This window comes from Ctenocephalides felis, unplaced genomic scaffold, assembly GCF_003426905.1.
Source record: "Ctenocephalides felis isolate EL2017-DRISC unplaced genomic scaffold, ASM342690v1 CF-g0.4_SCAFFOLD_00845, whole genome shotgun sequence".
NCBI classification, from domain to species: Eukaryota; Metazoa; Arthropoda; class Insecta; order Siphonaptera; family Pulicidae; genus Ctenocephalides; species Ctenocephalides felis.
The window spans coordinates 33676028-33703910 of NW_020536999.1; the positions used below are offsets into that span (position 1 = coordinate 33676028).

Consider the following 27883-nt stretch of genomic DNA (forward strand, 5'->3'; position numbering starts at 1 on the left):
TATCGTCTGCGATCTGACGTAAGAATTCATTTGCACACATTTTTTACACGTTTTTGGCAACGCGTATAAATAGGAGAAGAGGCTCTTACAAAGAAGAATACACATTCTTCAGTTGATGTATGAGAAAACTCTCGTAACATATGGGAATTCCGCAGACCTATTCCGACCGAGATAACATGCGAAAAAAACTTTGTGCAAGCAAAGCCGTTCCTCTGAAATGGCATAGGACATGTTATTAATCGAACGACTAGATGTAGTTTTGTCGGGATTCAAGAAATACGATAATCGATTCGAAGAATTCATTTTAGATTTGTTAATGCAATGTAATGGGTACTGATCCAGCTAGATCACTGAGGAACAAAATTGAAGAATTCCTAAATCAATATTTATATTGACAGGTGATCGACAAAAACCCACGGTGGAGTTTTGCAATATGAATTTCATACTTAAATGTTTACTGCTATTTATTATAACTTTTTTCACACTGCGACACTTTTTACTGCGATGAACTGTTTTTCTATAAGAGTTCTTGCAACTCTTTCAAATTAACACATTTAATAATTATTATTGTGATAAACTTTGGTAACTCAAAAATTAAATCAAATTGATAGTTTGAAAAATACTACAGTTATAAAAAATGAAAATAAAAAATCTAAACAAATAAAAGATATAATAACGCCTGCTACACAATTTACATGTTCTTTACATGTTACAAACTTATATTATTTTCATTCGTCTTCACTTGAATCTGTATATAATTTTGCATGGTAAACTAGCCCAGGTTTGTTTCTACTGACCACAGGTGTGATTTAATGCATTAAAAAACTATTAAATTAATAACTATTTCAAAAATGAGTATACATTATCAAATATTGATAAATTTGAAACGAAATGATGGTATATAATAATAATAACCGAAATTTAACGATAGATCTCGTGAATGATAGATTGATCTCATCAATTTTATATTGCCTGTAAAAAATGACGGACCTGCACAGTTCTGTATATTGCGTTGCCTGCGGGACAGTTATATGCAGGATGACTTATTGTCCATAGAATTAAAATATATTTTTATATCGTTCAAGATATATTGAAATACACCTGTAATAGTTACCCCTGTTACAGGTTGCCCCAGTTGCCCTACTCGATTTTTTTTACATTATATATCGTGTTAAACTATTCATTTAATCATTTTCCTATAATAGTGAATGACTTATGTTTTAACGCAAATTTCAGAGTTTTACAGAAAAATATTACACGATGAAAATAATATCAGAAAAACTTGTAATTTGCAACCACACGATACTTGTGCAGATGATGTTTTAATTAAATTTTCTGCATATTTTAAATTTAAATGAAATGCTAAATCGATTTAGAAATTGAACGGCGTACTACATCAGTTTTTATGAATTTTCGTTTGGAAATGACATAGTGCAAGCAAACTTTGAATGTTTGGTTATGCGTGTAAATAAATCAATATATTTTGGGTAGCTTTCATGTTTGAAATATGATATTCATATAAATAATAATAAATATTGAATAATATAATAATTGTAAACAGATATATTGATATGAATATATCACTGTTAATATGATAGTATCTACTATTTACAAGACTTAATATAAATTACAAACATTAACTGAATGAATAATTATATAATATATATTATATCTAAAATTTTACAATGATTTTTATTTTAGTTATAAATAACTAATGATAATTTCTAGTAAAAAAAATGAAAATTAATTATTAATATTGATAATTTTGTATTTGTATTAAAACTTTCAAGTAGTATACGGCGAAGGTTATCATCTAGAAATAATCGGATCTAGACAAAACTTTATCATAAGACCTATTAATTTTATATTATATAAGGATTATATTATAATTTAATATTTACTGAGCACGAGGTAATTCTTGTAATTCTGATCTCACTATTATTAATTTTTTATCGAAGCCATAGTATATTCAGGATATGCAGACATAAGCTTTCTCTAGCGTTATATAATATTTTAAAGATTTTCGCGGCTTGACGTGAAACCGGAATTCGATGAATATTTATTCCTTGGCCGTTGCTTCCATTATTCTCAGTTGAATGAATAACGCCAATCGATTTGCAAAATCGTTGCATATTTACGGAACGATGCACCATCCTTCAGTTTTATTTTTGTTTGGGAAATATGTTTTAATCGTTTTCAGGCAATCATGAGATGAAAGCATTTCTTGGCCATGATTTTATGGCATTTGTTCAATTTAATGTATAAAATTCAGAGCTAAGAAAAATATGAGATATATGAGAAATATGAGATTTATAGAATTCTGTTTATATGATATTAGATCATTTATAATGTCAAAATCACTGCGATGACTGTAATAAATATGTTTTGATTTTCTCATATATTATGTGCTAATAGGCAACGCTGTAATTAACGCGAACTAATTATAATTTAAATTTTCAGTTTGAACACATTTCACTTCAAAACGGAATTGCTATTAAATGTGTCATATATCTAATCAAACACAAATAATAACCATAGGGTTTTTTTACTGCCTCACTTTTTGCTACTGACGCCATTTAATTAAATGCATGTTTTAATTGTGTAATATAAAAGCACTTTTTGCGTAATTCAAACTGGCTATTTATGATCTGTTTTTATACATTTTGTTATTTTATATTACTATTGAAAATTTAGTAATTCTGAAAGCATATATGAAATATGTGTATTGATTTATGTGATGCAGTAGAATCATAATATCAAATTTTATCAGAAAATGATTACAAATTCATATATGGAAAAATAATCATAACCCAAAATAATTGTATCAATGCATTTTAGTTAATCCATTGTATTTAAATAAATATGTGTATCTTATTCTGAAAAAATATCTTAAATGAATGTATCTTATTCTGAAAAAGTAAGAAATTCGACGTGTACATTTTATTGGCAAATCTGCATTCAAGTCTTACGTATGTTGTATGAGGCGTTGAATTGTTGATAAAAATTTCATCATTTCGACAGATGTTTTATGATCAATTGATTGGAAAATTCTAACTTATTTTCAAAATATGAAATTTAATGTTATTAAAAAATTCACATCAATATACAAAAAGTAAAACAGAGCATGTTAAGCATGTTAAATGGTATATTCTGTGACTGTTTAATCCAATGATTTAAATTTAATTATTTTTTCAGTGTATTTTTTGCATGTATCGAATTTCCATCCTTTTCTTTGTCATTACCAAACTACAAAGTCGCATCAAAGTTTGCAAATCTTCTCTGAGAATTACATCTCATTGACAAACGCACTTGTCGTGGAAAAGCGTTTCAATAGAATTCTCTCATAGGTTCGGAATTACGATGACTTGGTCTCTTATTGTATAGAAATTGCTTTCTAGGAAAATAATTGGCGATCAATACGCAAAGTTCTAATGTTCGACGTTTAAGTTTGATTGCCTTCAACGGAACAAAACGCGAATAATTATAAAGCTGCATGGAACAAGGCTTCAACAGTATCGGTAATGTTACTGAAGTAATTTACTTGTCTCACAGTTGAGAACTTTGGACAAATATTGACGAATAATCAAAAACGAAGGACTTGTTTACATTCATCGGATTTTCAAAAGTAGCTCTCTGGGTTTTATAATTACTTATTATAAGAAAGGCATGATTTTAGTTTTCATTTAAATTACTGATTTATTATCAATGAGACTGATGCAGTAAACTTTGTTTTACTGATCTGTACTGTACTATTGTATCATTACAAATTTTGATGGTTGAAACAAAATGAAATTCGAATGTAAACTACTTGTATAATATCGAATCATTCTGTTGAATCACTCACTTTAATATTTCATACGATCGCCATAAATCTTCTTCAGTGAGGAATTAAGAGCTTTTTAAGTTCACGTCTCAGTGATATCAAAATAAAAGTCTCGAAGCGCTCGCAGCTGCTCTTTAGGGGATCTTTTACGAAATTCCCCGGATTATTTTTATCGACACGAAGTAATTCGGAAGTCCATTAGTCGGTGGACGTTGAAACTGACCATGTGTTGGATTATTGTTTCCGAAACGTTAATGTGATTCTAACAGCTTATTCATATACAACGACAAAGTAATTGTTTTTTGTTTGATAATATCTTTGACATATTTTTATTCCGAAAGGTTTATTTTTTATCGATTCGATAATAATCTTTTATTTAATATGTTACCTATTTATTTTCATTGAAATTGATTACAAATGTGTTTGATACTATGTGTCTTTGAGATTTTTTATGCTTGTAATTTGATGGCTCATAGCCAAATAGACAATATCGATTCTACTGTTTTATAGCGACTCCTACTCGATTAAGGATATTTTTGAGATTGTTTCAAGCTATGTATAGCATGGATGATATATCGTCAGTGACATAAATGATGGCAATAGCATGGAAATAATTGATTTAATTTCTGAATGATAAAGTATTTCAATTACTCTATATATACTTTAAACTCATACCAAAAATATAAATTAATTAAAATAAATTAAAAATTTATTAATCGTTTAATTGGTTTGAAATTCGTATAAATCGTGTGATTGTTACGTTTTTCATACTTGAGGATATGAAAATATATTTGCATCTCGTATCTATGAATTGTTTCAAAATTGTATAAAGAAATAGGCATGTGCGTTTTTTTATACTCAAAATTATAGATTATTGTTATATATATAATTATTATTATTATTATATAAGTAATTATTATTAATTATTATTATTGTTATATTATAATATATATATAATTATTATTATTGTTATATTCAAAAAATCTAATGAAATTAATACTAAAAAATTATAAGAAATTCAATTTAATAATAAATATTGATTAAGAATTGCTCAAAGAATACAATAACAATTAATTATTTTGAATAGATTATTTGTTGTAAAAATTTTGCTTAAAGCTCATAAAGTGAACCTTTAAATTTATAGCATTATTATTTTACAAAGTTATATAATGATTTTGTGTATTTGTTATATAAGATATATTGTTTTATCAATTATTGATCAATTTCATTAAAGGCCACGTTCACAATCGGTTAAAACAGAAGCTTCCACATATGTTTTCATCTGAATTAATCGTCATTTAATGCGTTTCTTATGGCATCGTGCTGTTTACGATCCACACGTGGTGATATTATATGAAATAGGCAAAATTATTGCCAAGACTAACTTTACTAGGGCGTTTTATGTTCATGTTGCAATTAATATGTCTCATCATAATTATAATCAGTCAAAATTATTATATCAGACATTTGGAATGATAGGAGTAATAAGAGTCCATTAATATATCAAATCACCAAAACAAATAATGTGTTGAGTAATAAAAGTAAGTGAATGTATTTTGTTTGATACATTATAGATTTCAATCCCATTTTCCAAATAATACCAACTTAGGTACCCACTAAAATTTTGATCGTGTATTTGCGACATCAATTTTATAAACATTGTTTATGTTATATAGGCATTAGTAATAAAATTCGAAATTGTCTGATTTTATTTCACAATAAACTATTTTATGTTTTTTATCGTTGGAATTTTCCACGAGTTGTGTGATAAATATTTGGTTTACTGATTTTCAATTATTTTGTCAGTGTAAAAATTTTTGTCGTACGATTTGTGAAAATCTGAATACTTATAAAATAGCCTTTGATAACCTGATATTTTAAAGTAAATTTAACTATTTAATTTAGATTAAATGTATCAAGGCATTTATATACATTACTAGTAAATTTTGTTATAAATACACTATGCTAATAAATTATCATATTTTAAATATGAGTGGCTGGTTCAGAGTCTTTAGAAATTCTGATTTTTTATGCTTAAAAAATAATATTTTTTTAATTAGTAATTAAATTAAATTTCAGTACACAAAAGTCAATTTTGACTTTTAGCAATTACACAGTGAGATACCTTCATGACAAATAATGTAAATACAACTTCTGTTTGAAATACATATATTATGGGCATATTTTCGCACTGGATTCAATCTTTGTATTGAACTTTGCCAGAGGAATTAATCATCAGTGTTGGAATAACTACTAATTTATAAATTATTTTTTTTAACTAATTTTACATTTTTTTTACTATTTTCTTGCTGTTTATACCTCGCCAATATAAAAGTTTAAATAATTCTTTCTACCCCAAATCACCCCAATCACAGGTAAACTATTCTAGAGGTTATATGGAAAAACTGTTGAATCTGACATAAAAATAACAATATATTTTATGAAAAAATTAAATAACATATACTAAATAATTATTTCAGGTATCGTAAACGCAACGGACGCGTGCTTTAAAACGTAAGACTATAAACGAAAAAAAAACTTTTGTTACAAATTGGAAATGTGGCCGTATATCTTGTAGTAGCTCAGGCAATTTAAGGCTATGTCTAGTTACACATATTTTGCTCTTTACTTTCAAATATTGTTAATAATTCCTAACTTTACTTGTTTTTTAGATAGTTGGAGTGGTTCTATACCTCTATATTTTAAATAATTTTAGATATTAATATTAATGCAATGAGACATAAAAATAAGTATATGTAATCAGCAATATATATCTGCATATGTAATTTAAATAAATCTTATCAAAAATAATAAACTATGTTTCATTCGGGTATTGATCGGTCCTTTCATACCGTGTCATAAATTTGTAAACCGCCATATATTTTATTATAAATATTATGAACGCTATATAAACTTCCAATTTAATCATCTATATAAAAGGTTCAGATATATAGTCGAACTCGTACCAGATAATTATCGCAGTATGTATGGTACCGTGACCTAGTTAAACTAGCGAACATCGTTACTTCCACATAGCGTTTACTCCGGGCGCAGAGATAACTTTGCCTTTCTGAAAGTCAAGAGTTGAACTTTTATATTACAAAGCATTAGACGGCGATTCATTTATTTTTCGTGTTACTTTCAACTTTATTATTATTATTATTATAATTAAACCAATAGTAAGTTTTGAACTTTATCCTCAATTCCGCCGACGTAAAGCTTCAACCAGCTTGACGTTTCCACATGATACAGTGCCAGTCATCAAACTGTCGAGCGAATGTCTGCAGAGTTAATTAATATTTGTAATTGATGCAGTTTTAGTATTGGTTTGTAGAAATTCCTAGTTTGAAATTATAAACAGTGCTTAGTGGTAAAGCGCTTTCAGAAACAAAATGCAGATCTTAATTATGATATCGTTGTCATTTATTTCAATACTAGCCGTCGGCGAAACTATGAAATACAGATATTAATCAAATTTGTTAAATAAACAGCATGATGGAGTAGGCAAAGTATGCCAACGCTTGATTCCGGATAGTGCTTTTATAACAATTCATCTAAAAATAATATTTAAATATAAATATATTTTAAGTTAATTTTTAAAAGAAGAAGAAAGCCTTATCTCTATATTGCACACAAATTTCAATTACCTACAGTAGTAACTCATTTTCAAGCGAATTCACTTACTTTATCTATTTTAATCTAATTTTTTATTCAGAAATGAGTTTCCCTATTTATATTTATATATGCATATATGATTTTTCATTAAATATTAATATAATTCAAAAAATCATGTAACTATAAAATATATTTTCATCAATTTCGGATTTTAAACTATTTTCAATTGGTGACACGCCCGGACTCATTATTCATTCCAATTCAAACTCAAAATGACTCATGACGGCATTAATCATTATTACAAATACATATATCGCAATATATAGCGTACAAATCATTTTAATAATGATTGATATTTTGAGTTTTTTAATAAATTATTCAAATTAATAATATTCTCAAATACTAACTGAAGAACAATACACAATGGCGTATTGTCGTGATAAACATGAGATTTTTGTATTCAAATCTAATTACGTAATTCCTCAGATAAATAACATAAAAGTCCAACTTCTGTTCGAACTTATTTTTAATTTTGTAATAATATATCACTTCGACACGGCCGAGCATGAATCTTTACCAAAGAGCTTCTCGTTTTCCATCAATCACAGTAAATAACACCCTCGGTTTATATTCAGCACTTTGCGTTGCCGAAGTCCCGCGCACCAGGCAACTTTTTGCAAAATACTACACAGTTGTGTCATTGTAGGAGTGAGATATTTGCTTTTTCAGATATTTGTGGTTCAATGATCTGTCATAATGATTTATAATGGATTGTTATATATTGACACGTATCCTATCAATATTTGTCACTCAATTTTAATATAATGAGTGCAGAACAAAAAAAGTAGACATCAAAAATCAAGATAATGGATTGGATTGAAAACTGAGATTACAACACAATAAAATTAACTCATCACAAAATCAAGTGTATTCTCATTGTTTTTGACTAGCATTATGTATAGAGAAGATGAAGCTATGCCATCTTGCAAACTATATTGAGCATCACGCTGATGACAGTTTGTAAACTTACGACAAACTTTTATAGGAGTTCTTAGTACATATGAGCTCGTTATTACCATATGTAAACTAAAACTTTAAGCGTGACGGCATTAAAAATGGAATAGTACATAGAGAATACAATATCTACAATATAATGATATTGTAACCAGCCTCAACCATTTTTACACGCCTTTGGATCATTGTCTACCAGTAACATTATTAAGTAGGCACTATAATAACATATATTAAAGAAAAATACAAACAATTTCAAAAACTATTTTGTCTATATAGTACTGACAAAATGATATGTAGGGTAAAGACTTACTGAGATGCTAAATTTTAAGAAGGCAAGGAAGGAATAAATTGTTTGGTCCTTTTTGCGACATCTGCACATGAAGCATGAGCCTAAAGGGAGCAAGACATTCATCGTAACCTACCTTCGTTGAACTCAGAACAGAAAAAGAGGTCTTTGCAATAAATGCAAGTTCCTTCTTTTACCGGTAGATCCTTGTCTGTTTTAGAAGTAGAGTAGGGATTAAAAGCCAATCGAAACCATTGACAGGTTTTTGAATTATTAACTTCCCGTAGGGTAATTAACTTTCCGTAGGGTAAGTTATTGTAATGGGTCGAAAATCGAAATTGAAATTTTTTACATTTCTCGACGTTTTGAAGGTTTCTGAACATTTTGGCATACCTCAGAAAAAATGGATGTGTGTGTGTATGTTTGTATAGATACAAATTTCCAGTCACGTTTTCGGGCGTACGGATCAACCGATTTGAATATTTCAAAAATCATTCGATTCCTATTGATAGGAAAAAGAGCTGACTAGTTTTTGGCAAAGGCAGGTCCAGCCGTTACGGAGATACGAAGCAAAGAGTGCAGAAAATAGAAATCGAGTTTTTGTGAGAACGGGGTATCCGATTTGAATGATCTAAAAAACATTCAATTAGTAATGATTGGGAGAAGTGTTTATTAGTTTTTGGCAAAGGCAGGCCCAGCCATTTCGAAGATACGGAGCTAAATGTGTAAAAAATGGCAGTTTTTGAGAGAACTAAGCGTCCGCTTTAAAAGATTCAAAGAACTTTTTGCATGTCTTAACAAAATAATTGATTTAAAAAAAAAAATTGTTTCAATTTTTTTTTTTAATTTCTTTTTTGTATATCGAAAATAATTCAGATTTTACTTTTAATTCTGACTATAGTTCTAATATACTTTAAACAAATAATTTCAACTTTGCAATTCGGTTTAAATAATTCTTATAAATATTAGACAATGTTACAATATTAATAATAATCTATTTGAAAACATTCAGTATTCCTCGAACATTCCTTTACGGTACGGGAAGTTCCAGCACTTTGCCTTAAGGCACGATGCCATACACCCCACTAGTTTTTTCTTGACCTTGAATGAACTACTCTGTCAGGCTTGCGAGATAGTGCTATGTCATTTTGTTCATTGTATACGTATGTCATTTTGTTTGGAAAGTGAACTAAAATGAATAAATGATAAACTAAGACTAATAATGAAAAAAGACTTATTTTAAAATTTGTATGGCATTGGTAGATAATTACTGCATGAAATCTTAGTAAAATATTGTAGTTATATAATATAAGGTTTTATTAAATCAATTGCATATTATTCACTGTCATGAAAATAATTTTTTAATATGTTATATAAATCTTAGACCTTCATCAGTTTATGTATATTTTTTCAAATTGTTATTCTATGTAATCTGATTCCCTTTCTGCGATATTTTCCAGCACGGCAATGCTGCGACATCAAGCGAAGCTAGTGTGGGCACAGCGCCCGGCGGCAGCGTTACTTCGAGGGCGCCTAGCGACTCGCGAGGCTCGGCCAGCGCAACCGTCAGCGGTAGTGCGGCCGGTGGACCGCATTCTGCGCATACGGGCGCCAAATTCCGACATGGACTGCTGCAGCTCATGATACATACAATCGATCCACTTCACGACGGTGAGTTTTAAACGATCATTTGAATATTTGTAATAGCACCCTAAAATAGGGAGTAATCAAAAATTTAATTAAAATTTTTATGATACCTGCCGATATTAGTTTTATGACTGTGTGGCAATTGATATATTACACGGAAATTGAATATTGTTTAATATTTGGAATTTATAAAGTGTAAAATATGCGTCGATAAAAGCTTCAAAATAATTTAAGTTGTAAAACAGCGTTAAATTATAATAATGTTAACTTCATATAATATTCATATTTCTGCGAATCCTTGTCATCCTCAAAGAATTTATTCAGATTAAAAAAAAAGTTAAAAATCATTTTTTCCCTAGTTCTCTGTCCGCAAGTAGAAATTTTTTCCACCAACAGTTTAACATTCTCACTGTTCCTTGAATATTTTTGCTAATCACGTTGTCATTCATTAAGAATAATAAAGAACGCTTCAGTTTATCTATCATGTCAAATTCCTATCATATTATTATTACAATTACAAATTCCTATTATATTATTATTACCAGAAGTTTTACTACAAAGGGCTCAATTTGCAAACTTGCAACATCTTTCGATATCATAGACGGCCTAAAAGTATAGCTTTTTAACTTCCCGTAGAGTAGTTATAGCAATGGGCCGAAAATCAAAAATGGAAATTTTTGCAGTTCTCGACGTTTTAAAGGTTTCTGAACATTTTGGCATACCTCAGAAAAAATGGGATGTGTGTGTGTGTTTTGTGTGTCCGCATTTTTTTGTTCACGTTTTCGGCCGCACGGATCAACCGATTTGAATGGTTTAAAAATCATTCGACTCCTATTGATAGGAAGACGTGCTGATTAGTTTTTGGTGAAGGCAGGTCCAGCCGTTACGGAGATAAAGAACAAAGAGTGCAGAAAGTATAAATCGAATTTTTGAGAGAACAGAGCATCCGATTTGAATGATCTAAAAAACATTCAATTTGTAATGATTGGGAGAAGTGGTGATTAGTTTTCGGCAAAGGCAGGTCTATTCATTTTGAAGTACAAAAAATTGCAGTTTTTGAGAAAAATAAGCATCGGATTTAAATAATTCAAAAAACTTTCTGCTTATGTTCACGAAACTTTGCTCTTTTTTGTATATCCAAAATAATTCAGATTTCAATTTAATTCTGGATAAAGTTCTAAAGCTCACTTATCAATTTTAAGTGAATAATTTTAACTTTGTAGCTCAGTTTATATAATTTTTTATAAATATTAGAAAATATTACAGAATTTATAATAATCTATTTAAAAACATTTAATATTCCTCGAACATTCTGTTAAGGTACGGGAAGTTTCAGCAATTTGCTTTAAAGCACGATGCCATACACTACTAGTTAATCTACCTTCACTACAGAATCGATAATAATATTAGTTTTAATTATTTACTCTGGAATAGTTTTTTCTGTATTTTGAAAATTATTGAATGTATTGTTATTAGATACTTTGTTGTCACACTTAGCGAAATCAGGTCATATTGTAAATAGTACAATGGACATTATTTTTCGAATTACTTCCGAATAAATTTTTTATTGATACACACACACACACACACACACACACATATATATATTTATATATATACATATCCGATGTACACCATTAAAGAGAATTTATATTTTCGATTTATTTTGCGCGCATGATTTTAATATGAAATATACAGAAATACTAATATCATCATATTGAAATATCATTCTAATTTCATCTTATATATCCCACATCCTCCCCAAGAAACGATCGATATACTCTCACTTCAGCTTTACGTTTATCCTGCAACAATGCAGGAATATTTGAATACGATGAAAATTTAGTGCAGCCGCAATGGACTTTGTTGCAAGTGAATATGCATTCGTTTCAAATCCCGCTTCACTCCACGTAATGGTGCTTATAAATTGAGTCTCGGACACGTGAACAACTCGTGGGCCGGCTAGTCGTACAATATGAAAGGAGCAATTGCATATCAACACGCAATCTGACATTAAATGCCGGCTTAAACGCGTATAGCCCTGACTTATTAAGGGCAAAACTACGCGCAAGTGATTTTCGAAACTACGGAGTTGTTTAATGTAGACTATTATTTTTATAGTGTCATTTTATCTATTAAATAATTAGTATATAAATGTTGTTAGAATTTTTATTTATTTTTCAACTTCTGAGCGTCTCTTCGCCACTTTCAAATAAAAAAAGGTTGTATGTGGATATTTTGAGGAGTTGGTAAACGGAGTGGATCATTCCACAAATAAGAGCAATCTGAGATGCGGTGAGAATATGATAAGTTTTTTACTAAATAATGTTTCCAAACTGGAATATACATTTTATTTATTTCTCTCGTTACTTGGAAACAAAAATCTGATCTAGCTCTAAAGTTGTTTAACGTTTTTCGAAAACCCGCGAGTGGTGTTAAGGCGTTGATTTCTTTAATCTTCTTTATGTCCTCGTAGTTCACTCCCGTTTCATTTACTACACTTTATAAAAAACTTTGTGATCTCTGTATATAACGGTTGAATTCTAAACAATGGTCGATATATAATACATTTATTTATTAAAATAATTCGAGAAATCCTTGGGCGCTAGTTTTTCAATATGTGTCTGGAATAGAAAAAAGCTTACAAATTGAAATTATTATATTTACATACACAATGTAAGATTTACCTTTAATTAAGGTGACCATACGTCGCGATTGGCTGGGACAGTCCCGATTTTCCCGCCGTGAGTCCCGGCTCTTTCTAAAAGCAATATTTGACCTGGTTTTAGGTGTTTTGTCTCGGATTGTCCCGGATTTTTTAAATTGTTTTGATTGCCAATATTTTTTTAAATATGTTTTAACTAGAAAATTTGAACTGAAAAAATGTGCATATAAGTTTTTAAGCTCACCAACACTCTTCCATCCGCTCTCACTAACATTCTAATCCGTCCCGGATTTCATGCAATAAAATATGGTCTCGTTTTAATTCATATTAATACACATGTCAGCAATAACAGTGAACAGTTTCTTGTAAGAGTAAATGGATTTATAACCAAGATAAGTATATGTAATAATCAGTATCTTTTGTATTGAATGAAACAAAACATAATAAGAAAATAATTGAAACATAAAAATTTACTTAGGCTATTGTAGAAATAAATTATATGCACCTATATCCGGTGCCTACTTGAAATAAATAATATAGTAACTATAAAAATATTTAAAACAAATTTTCAACAAAAATAATAATAAAAGATTAAAAAGAATTGTGAGCCAAGCACCATAGATTTTACTTCAATCATAAATTGGAAAGAATCAAGTAAAACAATTTAAAGATAATTGGTAAGAAGTATGTAAATTAATTGGAAATAATATAAAAACAATTAGAAAAATAGATTTTTTTGACGCGGTTAAATTGCATTTTGGTGCATTTGGCATGGTCAACTCTGGATACCAACTCCTCAATTGCGGATCCAATTATCATAATTGATATTTATGAATTTTTAACAATTTGAGCAAATAAAATAAGCCGAAATGCCATGTGTATTAAAACTTTTCAACCTAAATTTGTTTATATATTCTGTAACAACACTTATAATTAAGGTAATAAACTCTATTTCCAAAATACCTTATTCTTGAAAGATCTTTTATTATATCGGATTGAATGAATGAAATATGTGACGATTATTAATAGGTTTATATAGACAATAGAATTAGCAAATTTAACAAAATATACAAAAAACGAAAAATAGATTTTTTTCGACGCGGATAAATTGCATTTTGGTGCATTTGGCATGGTCAACTTGGAATTGAGGAGGTTACCAACTCCTCAATTCCGGAACCGATTATCGTAATTGATATTTATGAATTTTTAACAATTTGAGCGAATAAATGAGCGACAATGCTATGTGTAATAAAACTTTACAACTTAAATTTGTTTATATATTCTGTAACAACACTTATAATTAGAGTAATGAACTCTATTGTCGAAAAACCTTACTTTGAAAGATCTTTTATTTATAACATAGTGAATAAATTGAAATATGTAACGATTATTTATAGGCAATAGAATTAACTAATTTAAAGAAATTAGAAAAATGATAATGCTTTCACAATTTTTTCAGTACTCATGTTCTTGTTATGCGAGGTAACAAGAGTTAAGTAAATATAATTATGCGTTATCATCAACTGAATCAGTCATAAAGAGCACATGGATAGGATTCCGGCACCCGCCAAAAATCTTAACACGTTCGCGTTAATAAACGGGGTAACGTAGGGAACATTGATTAAACATTCATCGTGTCTGGCACCTTTTAAACGTATAAGCTTCGGTACGGCAACCGCATTCGCATTAAATATGAACGAACCATGTAATTCTGGTATCCTCGGTTGGGTCTTTAGCGAACACACCTATAACGCAATGTAAGCGTCATTTGCGAAGTTAATCGGGGGATGGGAACAAACTTTCATTGTCTCTGTCAGCTGCATGTCGACACTATCATTATTCGATAAACATTCTTAGAATTTGTCACATAATGTTACATTTTACTTCATCTACAAATTCATTTTTTGATAAATACGTATAAACACCCATTGTTGAAAACTGATCCAAAATATATTTAGTTTGTACTATCTTTGGAATATAAAATTTAAATTGGGACTATCATATTCATTTCATACTAGTACCTAAGTTATCGAAAACTTGTTTCATGTTGAGGATTTTAAATCAAAAGTCAGTTCAAATTTCCTCCTTCCGATTTATTATTCTAATTTATATTCGCATCTCGCATATGGTATACAATTCTTGATTCTCGTCGTCCTCGAGAATATAATCAAATTACAAAAAAGATCATGAAACGATAATTTTTCCCTTAGTTTTTTATTTACATGTAGGTATCTTTTCGACGATTTAATATTACCACTATTTCCTATTCATTTTTGCTGATCACGTTGTCATTCATAAAGTATAATCCTGAATCCTAAATGGTTCAACTTATATTCCATGTCCAATACCTATTAAAAAATGAGAAAACTTATTTAAAGGGACCTATTTTTAAACTTGTAACTTGTTAACTTTTTTAATACAATTGATGGCCTAGGAGTACAACTAATACAGTATAAAAATTAACTGATCGTCAATTTCACGGTATCATCGCTGAATTTGTAAACCCAAAGTTTCCGAAATATTTTTGAATTTGGCAAGTTGGGTATCAAACAATATTTGGCTAATGAAATGCCTACTACTAATACCTGATATAATTAGAATTTTTCTAGACAGTTTCAATCATTTTTCCTTTTTGTTCGTAATTGTATATTCAAAATTGTTTTAACATTTCTTCTATAAGTAATGACTAATATTTATATCATTATAATTATTTCTATGCTTACTCTGTTAATTTATTATTTATTCAATTAGAAATTTGATATGTTTATTAAAAATTTAAGCAGGTTATTGAAAGTACAAATAGAAATTTATTACAACTTAAAAGTACAAATATTAAATTCCTATGAATACGCTTCTCTTATGGTGATTCAAAATTATAATCTAATGGCTTATAGAACATGATAGTTCTGATTAACATTCCATATATTTATAAAAAAAACATAAGTGATCTTTTTGATATAATGGCCGAACAAATATTTTAAACAAATGATTATATGTACATGAAATTAATGTTTATTGAAATCAAACTTAAATTTTTTGTTCTAGATTATTTTTATGATATTTGTTTTATTCTTTCCAAAGTCACAATTAGTTTATATATATATATATATATATATATATATGATAATTTTGATATTTGCTCTTTGATATAGAGACTGGGAATTTTTGACTAAAATCTAGAAAAATATCTTGAGTATGTAGCGCTGCAAATGATTGATCATCCATTCTTGTCAAATATTGTGTATCAGTTTTTAAACCGCTGTTCTATTTTTTTAATAGAATACTCAATAATAAATAATAATGCCAAATTAATAATTACATCAATATAATTTTTGTACCATCTAAATACATTGTTCATTTCCCTATCAGTTAGTGAAATGACTTTTCTCATTATGATTTATTAATTATGTAGTTAAGATTAACATTGAACACTAGAGACGTTTTTATTTCCTAATCTCATAAACAAACAATCTAGACTACAAGGTTACAAGTATTTACGCGCTTCTTCTGCAAGTTACACGGATACGATTTTATTTCATCTGACCTTCCTGTTTACACTGTTTGACTTCTTGTACTAGAATTGCGGCTGTAATAGGATTTAAAAGAACGCATGACCTTTGAAAATAAAATACTGATCGATAATACAATAACTTGGTGAATAGAGTAGAATTATATAACATTTGAAAAATTTTTCTTTCTTAAAAGCTTCATTCGAGATCTTTTTTATAATAACAATAGAGATGTACCCTTTAGATGCAGACTTTTATACTCTTCGTAGAAATAACAATACGCTTATAGGTCACTTATATACATCAACATATGCTTAAAAGGCTACAGTAGAATACTAAAATTTTTGCAAAACTATGTGTTGGGAATTTCTTTAAAAAAGAAATAATAAAAGCTCTAATATTTTTACTGCTCTTTTAGAATGTCGTTTTTTATTTATATGTCATTATATTTATTTGTTAATGTATTTATTTATTTTTTACTTAATTGTTTTTATAAATATTATTTTATTGAGCACATTATTTAACTCACAATCAGTATAAAAATCAAATGCTAAATGATCACTTCTATGTCTAAAGCATAGAACGAAATGATAATAAAAGTTTCCTTTCTACAGTCTTTCCAGACATTTTAGTAAACAAAAAGTTTTTGAAAGTAAAAATTGTTAAACCATTCTTCTAAGAGAATTTTCATTACAAGTCGTCGCGTTCGAAAGCTTTTCTGCACGAAAGCTCAAGGGTTTAAAAAGCACTCACGAAGATGCTCTGATTAGAAACAAATTCACCATATCTAAAAGATTCGAACTCTTTCGAGCCGTACCGCCATTAATGGAATACTTAATGTTATTTTAATGGCATGCCTAAAGTTTACACAGGTCTTTTCATCGATCTTTGAAATACGTTTTAGAAAATATTATATTTATACTTTTTTGAACTCAATTATTGTAACATGAATGTATTTATGTACATATGTTCCTCTTTAGTTATATTATTGGATGATGTTAATGTAAAAGTAAATTAATATAATGTAGCGTTATGTAAAATTTTTAAATAAATATCTTCCTTAATACGGTAAAGCATCTACTGAAATATTCCTCGTTACACAAAAGATTAGATTTCTAAAATTACAAAGGTCGCACAAAAATCCTATAATATTAAAATTATGATGTTGACTTTAACATCTTGGTTCATTAAGCATTTAATCTTCCTCATTCATGATTTGTTTCATTCATCACTCATGTTTGACATAAGAGGATTAAGGTACAATCAAGTTTGACATTTTTATATAAATCTATTTAAGAAGGTAATTCGGGAATATAATATCCATTTAATGACAATGACATTTAAGATAAATTCAATTTTGTATTGAAATTATAAATATGTGTACATTTACGTTTAAATGTATATATATATTTAAGAACGTACTTTGTTGCGAAAATTTTGGGGATTTGAGAAAATAGCTTTTTTGAACTATATACATGATAGCAGTGCACATTGATGAACTACCGATTGATGAAAACTTGTTGAAATCATATTTTACGTCAATCTGTTTTAATTTAAGATTTGACAACATTAATATATAAGTATATACAGATTGGCATGCAATTATTATACAATATTTATCTATTTAATATCGTCAGAAATAAAATTTCACGTGGCAACAAATATAAGTAAAAAATAATTTCTTAAACCAATCATATAACAAAAGGAATGAATAAAAGTGCTCTTAACTATTCAGATAATATATTATCAGATGCTAGACAGTTATAGCATATCTTCCTTATTCCATTTTTATTGTTTCTCTAAAATCTCTGAATTTTTTGCAAATCATCTCAAATGCTTCTTGAAAGCTTCGATTCGCCTTTACTCGGGTAAAGCTTGGAACGATCGATCAGTTTAAACTTTCCACGTACGTCGATATGTTCGAATTCGATAAACCGAATAGAATTTATTATTTCGTCTATTATGCGAAGGACAGACTAATGTATTCTAATAGTCAGACAGCTAATCGAAATTGTGCAAAGCTTCACAGGACATTTAGAGATAACTTTATATTTTGAAATCTATTCGTAATGTACGCTCAATCATTTTAAATAGTTCTTACAGATCAGTTAATGATATATAATAGTGAGCACAATCTTGTAACCTACTAATTGAAATTAAGTTTAAAAAATCTAATTCAGTTTGTACAAGTTTTGGGTTATTGTTCAGGATTTACATAAAATTTTAATTATTGTTCAGGACTTTCATACTATTGGCTCTTTTTGTGAAGAGCATTTAATTGAATTAATTAGTTTTTTCTACAGCAAAATTAATATACGTCCACAATAATCATATTTGCGGCACTTACCATGGAAAGTTTCATTTTGATATTATTAAAGATATGAAAAAAATCTCAAATTCTTGTGACCAATAAAGTCAATTTTAATTTTGTAAAATCATATGCTCTTTATACAAGTTTTAAGTTATCATTAAATAATTTTTAGAAATTTAAGAAAAATTATATTATTTTAATTAAAATTAAATTTAAGTTATATCAATTATTATTATAACAATTATTATAACAATCTTTGGGTCGCTAATAGTTTGTTGTTGAGCATGTTAATATTTTTGTTCAGCAATTGCTTTTGAATATTAAAAAAAATAGTGCAAGTTGTATCTGCAACTCTAGTCGCTATGTCAAATATTTATTTAATTATTTTATGTTACACTCGTTACACTTATTTACACTTATATACACAAAGACAATTTTATAGCATATTCAATATTTTGTGTTTCATGGCGTAACGGTCAAACGCACGGACTCGTGTGGACGGAGTGTGAGTTTGAACTCCGAAACTAAGATAACTTGACATCGTGCAGCAGCAATGTTCATTTTTACTTGAAAATATAGATGAAAAATATGTTTCCAATTGATAATAAATCCGACACAATGGTATGAAATGGCAATGTAAAACCTCTCACACTATTCTTCCCTTAATTGAGTTGGAGTTACTCAGGTCAAGTAAATGCTCCAAGACAGTACTACTTATTGTGGTTATATTGAGTAAATAATTACTAATAATAATTGATTCAAATTTAAATTTCCTCAAAAATTCATGAAAATTAGCAGCCTTTAGCAAACGAGTTTCTAATCTAGTTAGATTTGAATAATTTGAACTATATGACCAGGTATTATGTATCCGGAAATTACAATCGGGGATTGGTGATCGGTTTCCGGGCAGCGTTAACCCTGCATGTTACGCATAAGCCCGAATTAATGTCAGAGCTTTCGTACGTTTACCCTAACTTAAAGCATTTTGCAAAATCTAGTTCATTTTTATGATAAAACTTTAATTGTTTTTAACCACAAATTGAGTGTGAATGTAAAACTGCACTGTCGTCCATGTACTGCTTTTTTCTACTATTACTATCACAACTCAATACCAAAAATAGTCTATACTCAATACATTCGTTTGCACTATAAACAAAATTGATATAGTTTTAAATCAGTAATTTTTTTAAATCTATATATATATATATATATATATATATATATATATCGAGTTGCTATGAAATTCGGTGATAAACCCCTGTATTAAATGAATCGAACAATACGTCAACGGATATTGGTTGACTAGGAAGTATTAACAAATACGCTACTACCCTCATATATGACGTGTTGAAATGGGACTATTACTGCCAGTAACAAATTTATAGTTCTATAGTAAGTTCTATTATTATGGTTTGTATTATTCTGGCAATCAATACAATGTATTGTGAATTTTCCAACAGTTTCCATTAAATTTATTCGAGGAAATTAATTACAATACAGTCATTATTCATTGTTTGATCTAGTGATTTATCTGAATATATTTTATTTAATATTAACTGTGTATAAACTAATGTATATAATTATTGGTGTATAGTTAAATATTATAAAATTGTCGTTCAAGACTTATCAACACGAGTCCTAATTGAGATACAACCGTTTTTGAGAACTCGATGCAATGTCAAAAATTAGCTTATATACCTACACGGAATTTCTGGAAAAAATTGAATCTTTCTTTTACGGGGATTTAATTTTTATATATTGAAATGAAAAAAAATTAATTTTAATTTCACATTATTTTTTTCTAAAATTTATTCTAATAATAAGAGGAATTCTGCTTCTTCTTGAGAATCTACAGCAATTGCTTCTTCTATAACTTTTATCTAACTCCTTAATTCTAAATAATTTCGAACGGGAATCCACACTTTATAAGTTCAATTTATTATATTTTATCCAAAAGTTTTATCTCGGGATTATGAACTGGAATCAGAAAATTGCAGTTCTAGTATTTGGGATGAATGATGATAATTTTAATTACTAGGTTTTAATTTATTTTTAATCCGAAACATCTTTAAATTAATGTATGTAATATAAATTTTGCAACTTCTGCAATCTTAGGAAATTCTGTTCATTTATTAAACTCATTTCCATAGCAAATCGATGGTGATGGATTATATAAAGCGCACTATTGTAAAATTAATAAATAGTGGTTATAGTGCAGTATAGCTAGATTATAATCTGATAAAATTTAATTAAAATCCAGCGTGTTTTTTGCCAAATTGTTTGAAATTCTGCGGGTACTGTTTCATTTGAATTCAATTTTAATCATTTATTTATCATTACATTTTAATTAGGTATATAGAAAAGCAGTAACTACAAAACAATCTATTTTATGCGTTTTTCATTGTCGTATTAAATATGTATTAGGCCGCGTCATTCATTACCGGCACATTAATCAATATGGGTCATAAAAACGCTTGATGGAATTATAAGCATATTGATTCCAATTCGGGTTAAGAGCCCAACAACACAAATTTCTCATTATTAGGGAAAACCACGTATTATTTTCACTAAGTGCTAATCAGCAACAGCTGCTACTTTCTCGGGTCATTATCCGATATTTTTTGTTAATTTTCTTTGTGAAACATGTATATATATATATATATGTCTATGTATGTCATCATATATGTCTGTGTAATCATGAATATCTTCAATCGATTATTTATAAGATTATTGATATGATTATTCCATCCTTATTTATCATGTATCTAAAAACTATTATTCTAAACCAATCGCTTAGACAATGTGCCTGAAGTTTCTGATTATAACCATTTTTATAAAAATATGTTTTTTACTCTTAAAAACTCGCCAAAACGTATTAGGTTTTATTAGTATATTGCAATCTATTTATTGTATAATCCACTAATGATACATTAAAGGAAAGAAATACTTGCGTATTCATATCAATATCAACACAAAAAGATTAATAGCTTTAGCAGTTTGTTTCTCATGAAAAGTTTGATAAATATCAATCTAATTACAATAAAAACATGGTAGTATGAAAATAATGTAGACAATAATTTGATTTGCTACTTATAATAGATCAATATCTATTCTATGGATATTTGTAACTGTTACTAGTAAAACAGTAGCATTTACAATAGCAATATGAATATAAAGAAAGAAAAAAGAAAGTCACTGATGAAATGTGTAATATAATTTATTTTTATTGCTAAACTTAACGATCTGGAAAAGATTCAGTAAATGGAACGCGCATTACAAAAAGATGAAACTTTAATGATGATATGATAAAAAAGATAAATTAACACTTTGTAACCATTTTTACAAAATTTTCTTAAAATAGATAGGAGCATATAAACATTACTTCAATAATACTTAAATAATTTTTATTTAATTATACCAATGCAAATAAAGTTTATAATGAATATTATAGGTATCGCAACAATATCTTGTGGATTTTTTAAAATATATTCATTCTTATATATTTTCACGCATGGAGGCTTGAATTTAAAATCTATCAGCACAGAAAATATCATCATGTTATTTCCGCATTTATTCATATCGGAACTTCGATGAACCTTTCATTCTGCACGCTCTCATGAAAAATACGTGTTGAAAAGTCAAGGGCGACGTTTACGTATAGACAAAAGCTCCACCCGACTTGTCCGGCAGATATACGTGGCATGTGACCATAGATACTTACACGAGGATTTCAAAAATTGAAAAGTATCGAAATCTAAAAAAAAATATTTTAAAATCCACATTTTTTAAAATTGATTTTAAAATTTTATACACCGTAATTTGAACTATGACATATTGAACTTGATTTTTTTTTCATTTTTTAGCATTTAATTTTACTGAAGGTTTTTTTGAATATAAATATTGTGTATGTTTGAGCAAAAGTTATATAATATTAGTATGAAGTTTTATGCAATAATAAAAATTTCCAAATATATAAAATAAAATTTTATAATATAATCCTCAAGTATATTCCCAATTTGATCGTGTTTATTTAAATTAACATTTTATTTTTCATTAAATAGGTCTATTATATAATTAAAAATTATACACTTGCGAAATATGTGCCACTCTTTACGTCTAATTTAACTAAAATTTGTTATTAATTTATTGTACATTGAGCATTCTGTAAATTGTTTCAAGATGAATTCTGACTCTTCTTAAGGATCTACTGCAATTGATTATTCTTAAACTTTCATCTAACTTCTTAATTCCAAATAATTTTGAACGATAATCCGCACTTTACAAATTTAATTTATTATATTTATGCGAGTATTTTCATTTAAACGTTTATGATAAAAAATTATTATACCACAAGCTTATGTGCTTTACTTTATCTCGAATCCTGATATTTTAAAATAAACATATTTTTTAATTTTCAACATTACTTAATCGCACTTAAAGTTCTTCTTGAACAAGTATTGTGTATGTGCTTGAATATAAGTATTTTAATCTTTCCGTGAAAATTTACATCTATAAGTACAAGCAAGTTTCCATGAAAATTTACATCTATAAGTACTTCCAAATATTTCGAAAATTTAAATATATTTGCATTACCAATGTAAAATAGAACAGAACAATCGACACTGCGCAAGTATTTATATTTATATTCTCTGGAATCTCTAACTCTAGCGAGGCGTGAAGTATGCGACAAATGGGGCATTGGTAGGAATTTTCCGATCGGTGGGAAAAGTTCTCTCTATATTGAGAAAGGTTTATGATTTTCGTCTCATACATATTCGTCGAAACGATGCATTTGGATATCTAATTCATGGGCAAAACTACCAGAACTTTTCTGGAACGAATAAGAGAATTTCCGTTTCTATGAAAAATTTATTGATATGGAGAAATCATACTTTATCAAATTGTTTATATTTTCATTATGATAATAGGTTATGAACCAATAATAGTATAAACTTCTGATTGATACTCACATTCGGACCTTAATCGTATACAAATAAACAAACTAGCAAATTTATTATTTTCAAAATCTGTGTCATATAGGTAATCCATTTATCGTTAATGTTTATGATCATTTAACATATCTATCAAAAGTATATTGACGAATAATCAAATAAAATTGATAGACACTAAATAAAATCGTCGGATACTTATCTAGGTTATCCGATGCGATAGTGCTTCTAGTGAAGCAATGAAACTATAAATATTTATGAAAACAGTTTACGCGATACACGTAAATTTGAGGAGCAGTAAATCGCGTGCTGGAACTGGGTAAACATACATAGTTATCGATTTTATACGAACCAGTGATAGCATATGAAAAAATTGTTGACTCTTCAAATTTGTACGTGTTTGATATTGTCGTCAATGATTACAAACTGTTAACAAATGAAAATCTATTTAAATTATATGCACGTACATAAATTACTTTCTCTGTTTCAAACACATACAAACTCACACACGCACACATATATAATATATATATATATATATATATATATATATAATATAAAAGAATATATACAATATATATATATATATAATATATATAATCTTTTGCATCTCTAAGCACAAATATAGATTATTAGTATAGTAATTATGGATTATAGTTAATTATTGAACATACAGGTTTTACTTCTAAGTTTGAGATTTTCTATGTAACATAGCATACATAATAAAATTAAGTGCAAACTTTGAGTACCCGATAAAGTTCGATTTTGTATTATCCTATAATACAAAAGTTTTCAACCTGATAGTTATGAACGTCTTTATGTAATGAGTTTGCAATAGATAATATTTTGTGGAAATTATTTTACTTAAATATTTTAGTAGCAAATATATTATGAATTACAGCATTGCTTAATTAAACATTCAAATTATGTTAAATTATAATCTATAGATTAGATTTTTAAATAATTAATAAATTCATTTTTTATCGTTATCACTATCATTATTTTAAAATTATTCTTTATAAGTTGTAGTTCCAAATATACGATTAAAATATGTCTATCTATCTATTTACTTTTTATAAAATTAGTAGTTAGTACAGTAGTTCAGCCAAATTGGCAATAATGAAACAATGAAAATAGTAGTCATCAAAGATACTTTTCAATGAATTAGCCAAATATAATTTGTTATATTAGAAAGATAATATTTTAAGTTAGAGACCAAAATTGTCATGATTTTATGAAGCATGAAACATATTAAAGTACTGCAATATTAGAAATAAATTTTATGAATTTTTGGAAGAGTTACGCTAAAGTAAGTGATTAAATGATATAAATATATTATGAACTTTTTTTTTCAAATAAAATTATAACTGTTAGGTACCGTTTGTTCTCGAAAACATTATTACCAAATTGGCACAATATTAGTGATTATATTTCAAAATTTAAAAACGCTTTTATTTCGCGTCTGTAACGCTCCTAAACAACAGATGTTGCAGGTAAAGTGGACGAGAAGGCGACCCAGCTGCACGCGATAGCCTCGCTGAAGGTGCTCCTGGACGCAACGAGACCGCAGAATGGTGCAGCCACGAGTTCGGCAGCCAACCACGTGCGCGCCCAACAGCAGCAGGAGAGCAAAGAAACTGCCTTAGCGGTTGCGGCGGCTCAAGCTGCCGCGGCGGATTTGCCGAACGGGGCGCCCGGTAATTTGGCAGAAACAGTCGCCGATTCGGTATGTTTTTATTATCTTTAAGAGTGAAATTATTATTATTAATTATGTTATACCTGCTTTCCCTATTTGTCCAATACAGAATTAGATGTAGGCATACGTCTTATAAAATAACTTTGAAGATTTCTGGCCAATTCTGTCGTAAAATAGACCAATGTTATGGCAAGGCTATGTTATATTGTTTTTCATATATATAAAATGACTAAAAAACTGTCAAAATGTTAAGTATTTGCTGTGCAATCAGGCATTTTACACATAAAATCTGACTTCTCGCATGTATTATTATGACACATCAAAAAGTTGCACCTATGAGAAAATTCTTTTGTTTGAAGTGTGCGTTTTCTAGATTAGGTTTTATACCTGGGCTTGCCCGTAGGTAAGCGGTTAAGAGCGACGCGACTTGTTTCAGAGGTCCCGGGTTCGATACCCACTTCGAGCAGCCTGTTGTCAGGCAGCAGTGACAACGATTTTCACTTGGAAATATAGATAGCAATATGTTTCCAAGTGAAAATAGTCCTTGCTGCAATAAAAAGTCAGCCCTATTAGATTAATTCTAAAAACAAAAATCATCAAATATGCATGGATTAACCATTGGGTTATCATCTAAAAATACGAAGTAAGGAGAAGTTTCAGTCCAACAGATCATAGGACGTAAGGTTCTGATAGCTGTTAAAAAAGCATAGTAAAAAAAAGTTTTATACCTAAAACGCCTGATTGAACAGTAACAACATAGCATTTCGACGGTTTTTAGTACCATTTTATATGAAAAACGCAGCCTAACATAGCCTTGCCGTAACATTGGTCTATTTTACGGTAGAATTGGCCCATTAGTTATGAATTTCAAATTAAAAATGGTATATTGCAACAAAATACTCCATGCAGGTCCATTTCCATAATACCATTGTGTGACAAACATGAATTGTACAAACTGGTAATAATTTTGAAAATATTATAGTGTACTTTCTTAAAGATTAATAATTATTAAATAATATGTACGAAAAATTTACGAATTTTCAACTAAATTCGTCAATGAATTGAAATTATATTTCTTTAATGGTGTAGATAAGTACACCAGTTTCACCAAAATATGAACTATTTTATTTTGATTTATTTATAAAATTATATGATAAAACTTCTACTTTCAATCAATTAAATATTGTGTTTTTATGAATTAGAAATAACGTTTCTTATTTATTTATTTATTTATTTATTTATTTATTATGTAGAATATTCTTGAAAGAGTTACCCTTTATTAATACAATAATCCATTTTATTAAAATCATATGTCATTTTGGCCTTGTAGCAATTGAGATATATTAATAGTGTAGCTATCATAAACAAAATAGTTATGTAATCTTCTATAATATAGCCAGAGCAAAATTTAATTATAAAAGGGGCGAGTAATAACATAGTATCACATAGTCAGAATTAATGGCAAATGGATTCAACGCCTTTTAACGCGTCGTAATAATTCTGTGGCGAGAGAATACCGATTAAATGGTACAAAACTTGTTAAATAATTTAAATTTATTGATTTAATCACTAATGATTTATCATTAATTTTGGTGCAAAATTTCTAAATGATATAATTATGCAAAAGCATTGATTGCGCATAAATGTTTCGTTTTATTGATGAATCGAGATCAAAATATGTTGTGTTTGGTAATATAACAAAAGGGTTTTGATGACATTTAAAAGGTAGGTTATATTTTGTCGCAAGCATATATGTGAGGGTATACATACAAAAAGGTCATGCCTTGCGTTAATTTAGAATCGCTCGCAGGTAGATTTTCGGTAAAGATTTGATAACACGTTATATAAATCATGCGGCAACTTGAAAAACAATTATTTTGAAAAAACATATTTTGTGACTAAATTATACACATAATTATATATATTAAGTATTCTTTAGACAAAATATTAATAGGCAGCACATTGGTTAAGACTCGTTATGTAATAAGTGCTGTTACAAATATATTAGAGAAAATGCACATATTGATTTCTAATCATTAGTTTTTTTTTTAATTATTACAGTGGGCGGTAGTAGGGAATGAGAAATTAGGGAAAAATGACAATGTTTCAATTTTTTTTTATATTATTTTATATAATTTTTTTTCTGCTTCTTGTTACCAATCAAAGTTTAACAATAGCAACGTCGCATTTCAGAAGGCAATCCGACGGTTTGGCTATCTATATTTGATATATTTTTATTACAATTAGTATGCATGTACTCATAACAAGTTGTTATGAGTTTAACGATTTATAACCAAATATAATTTTGAACTAAAAACTGATTTTTGCGAATTTTGATTTATAGAAAAACATTTTACAAAAAAAAAAA

At 28.3% G+C, this 27883-nt stretch overlaps 1 protein-coding gene across 1 annotated transcript in view; it reads left to right on the forward strand.

Annotated features, from left to right (window-relative positions):
* Positions 1-27883, forward strand: part of LOC113382517 (sodium/potassium/calcium exchanger Nckx30C) — a 155408-nt gene that overhangs the window by 84661 nt on the left and 42864 nt on the right. The window contains exons 4-5 of the mRNA XM_026620858.1: positions 10199-10409; positions 25304-25516. Coding sequence (XP_026476643.1) covers positions 10199-10409; positions 25304-25516 — 424 coding nt within the window. The remainder of the gene's footprint in view (positions 1-10198; positions 10410-25303; positions 25517-27883) is intronic.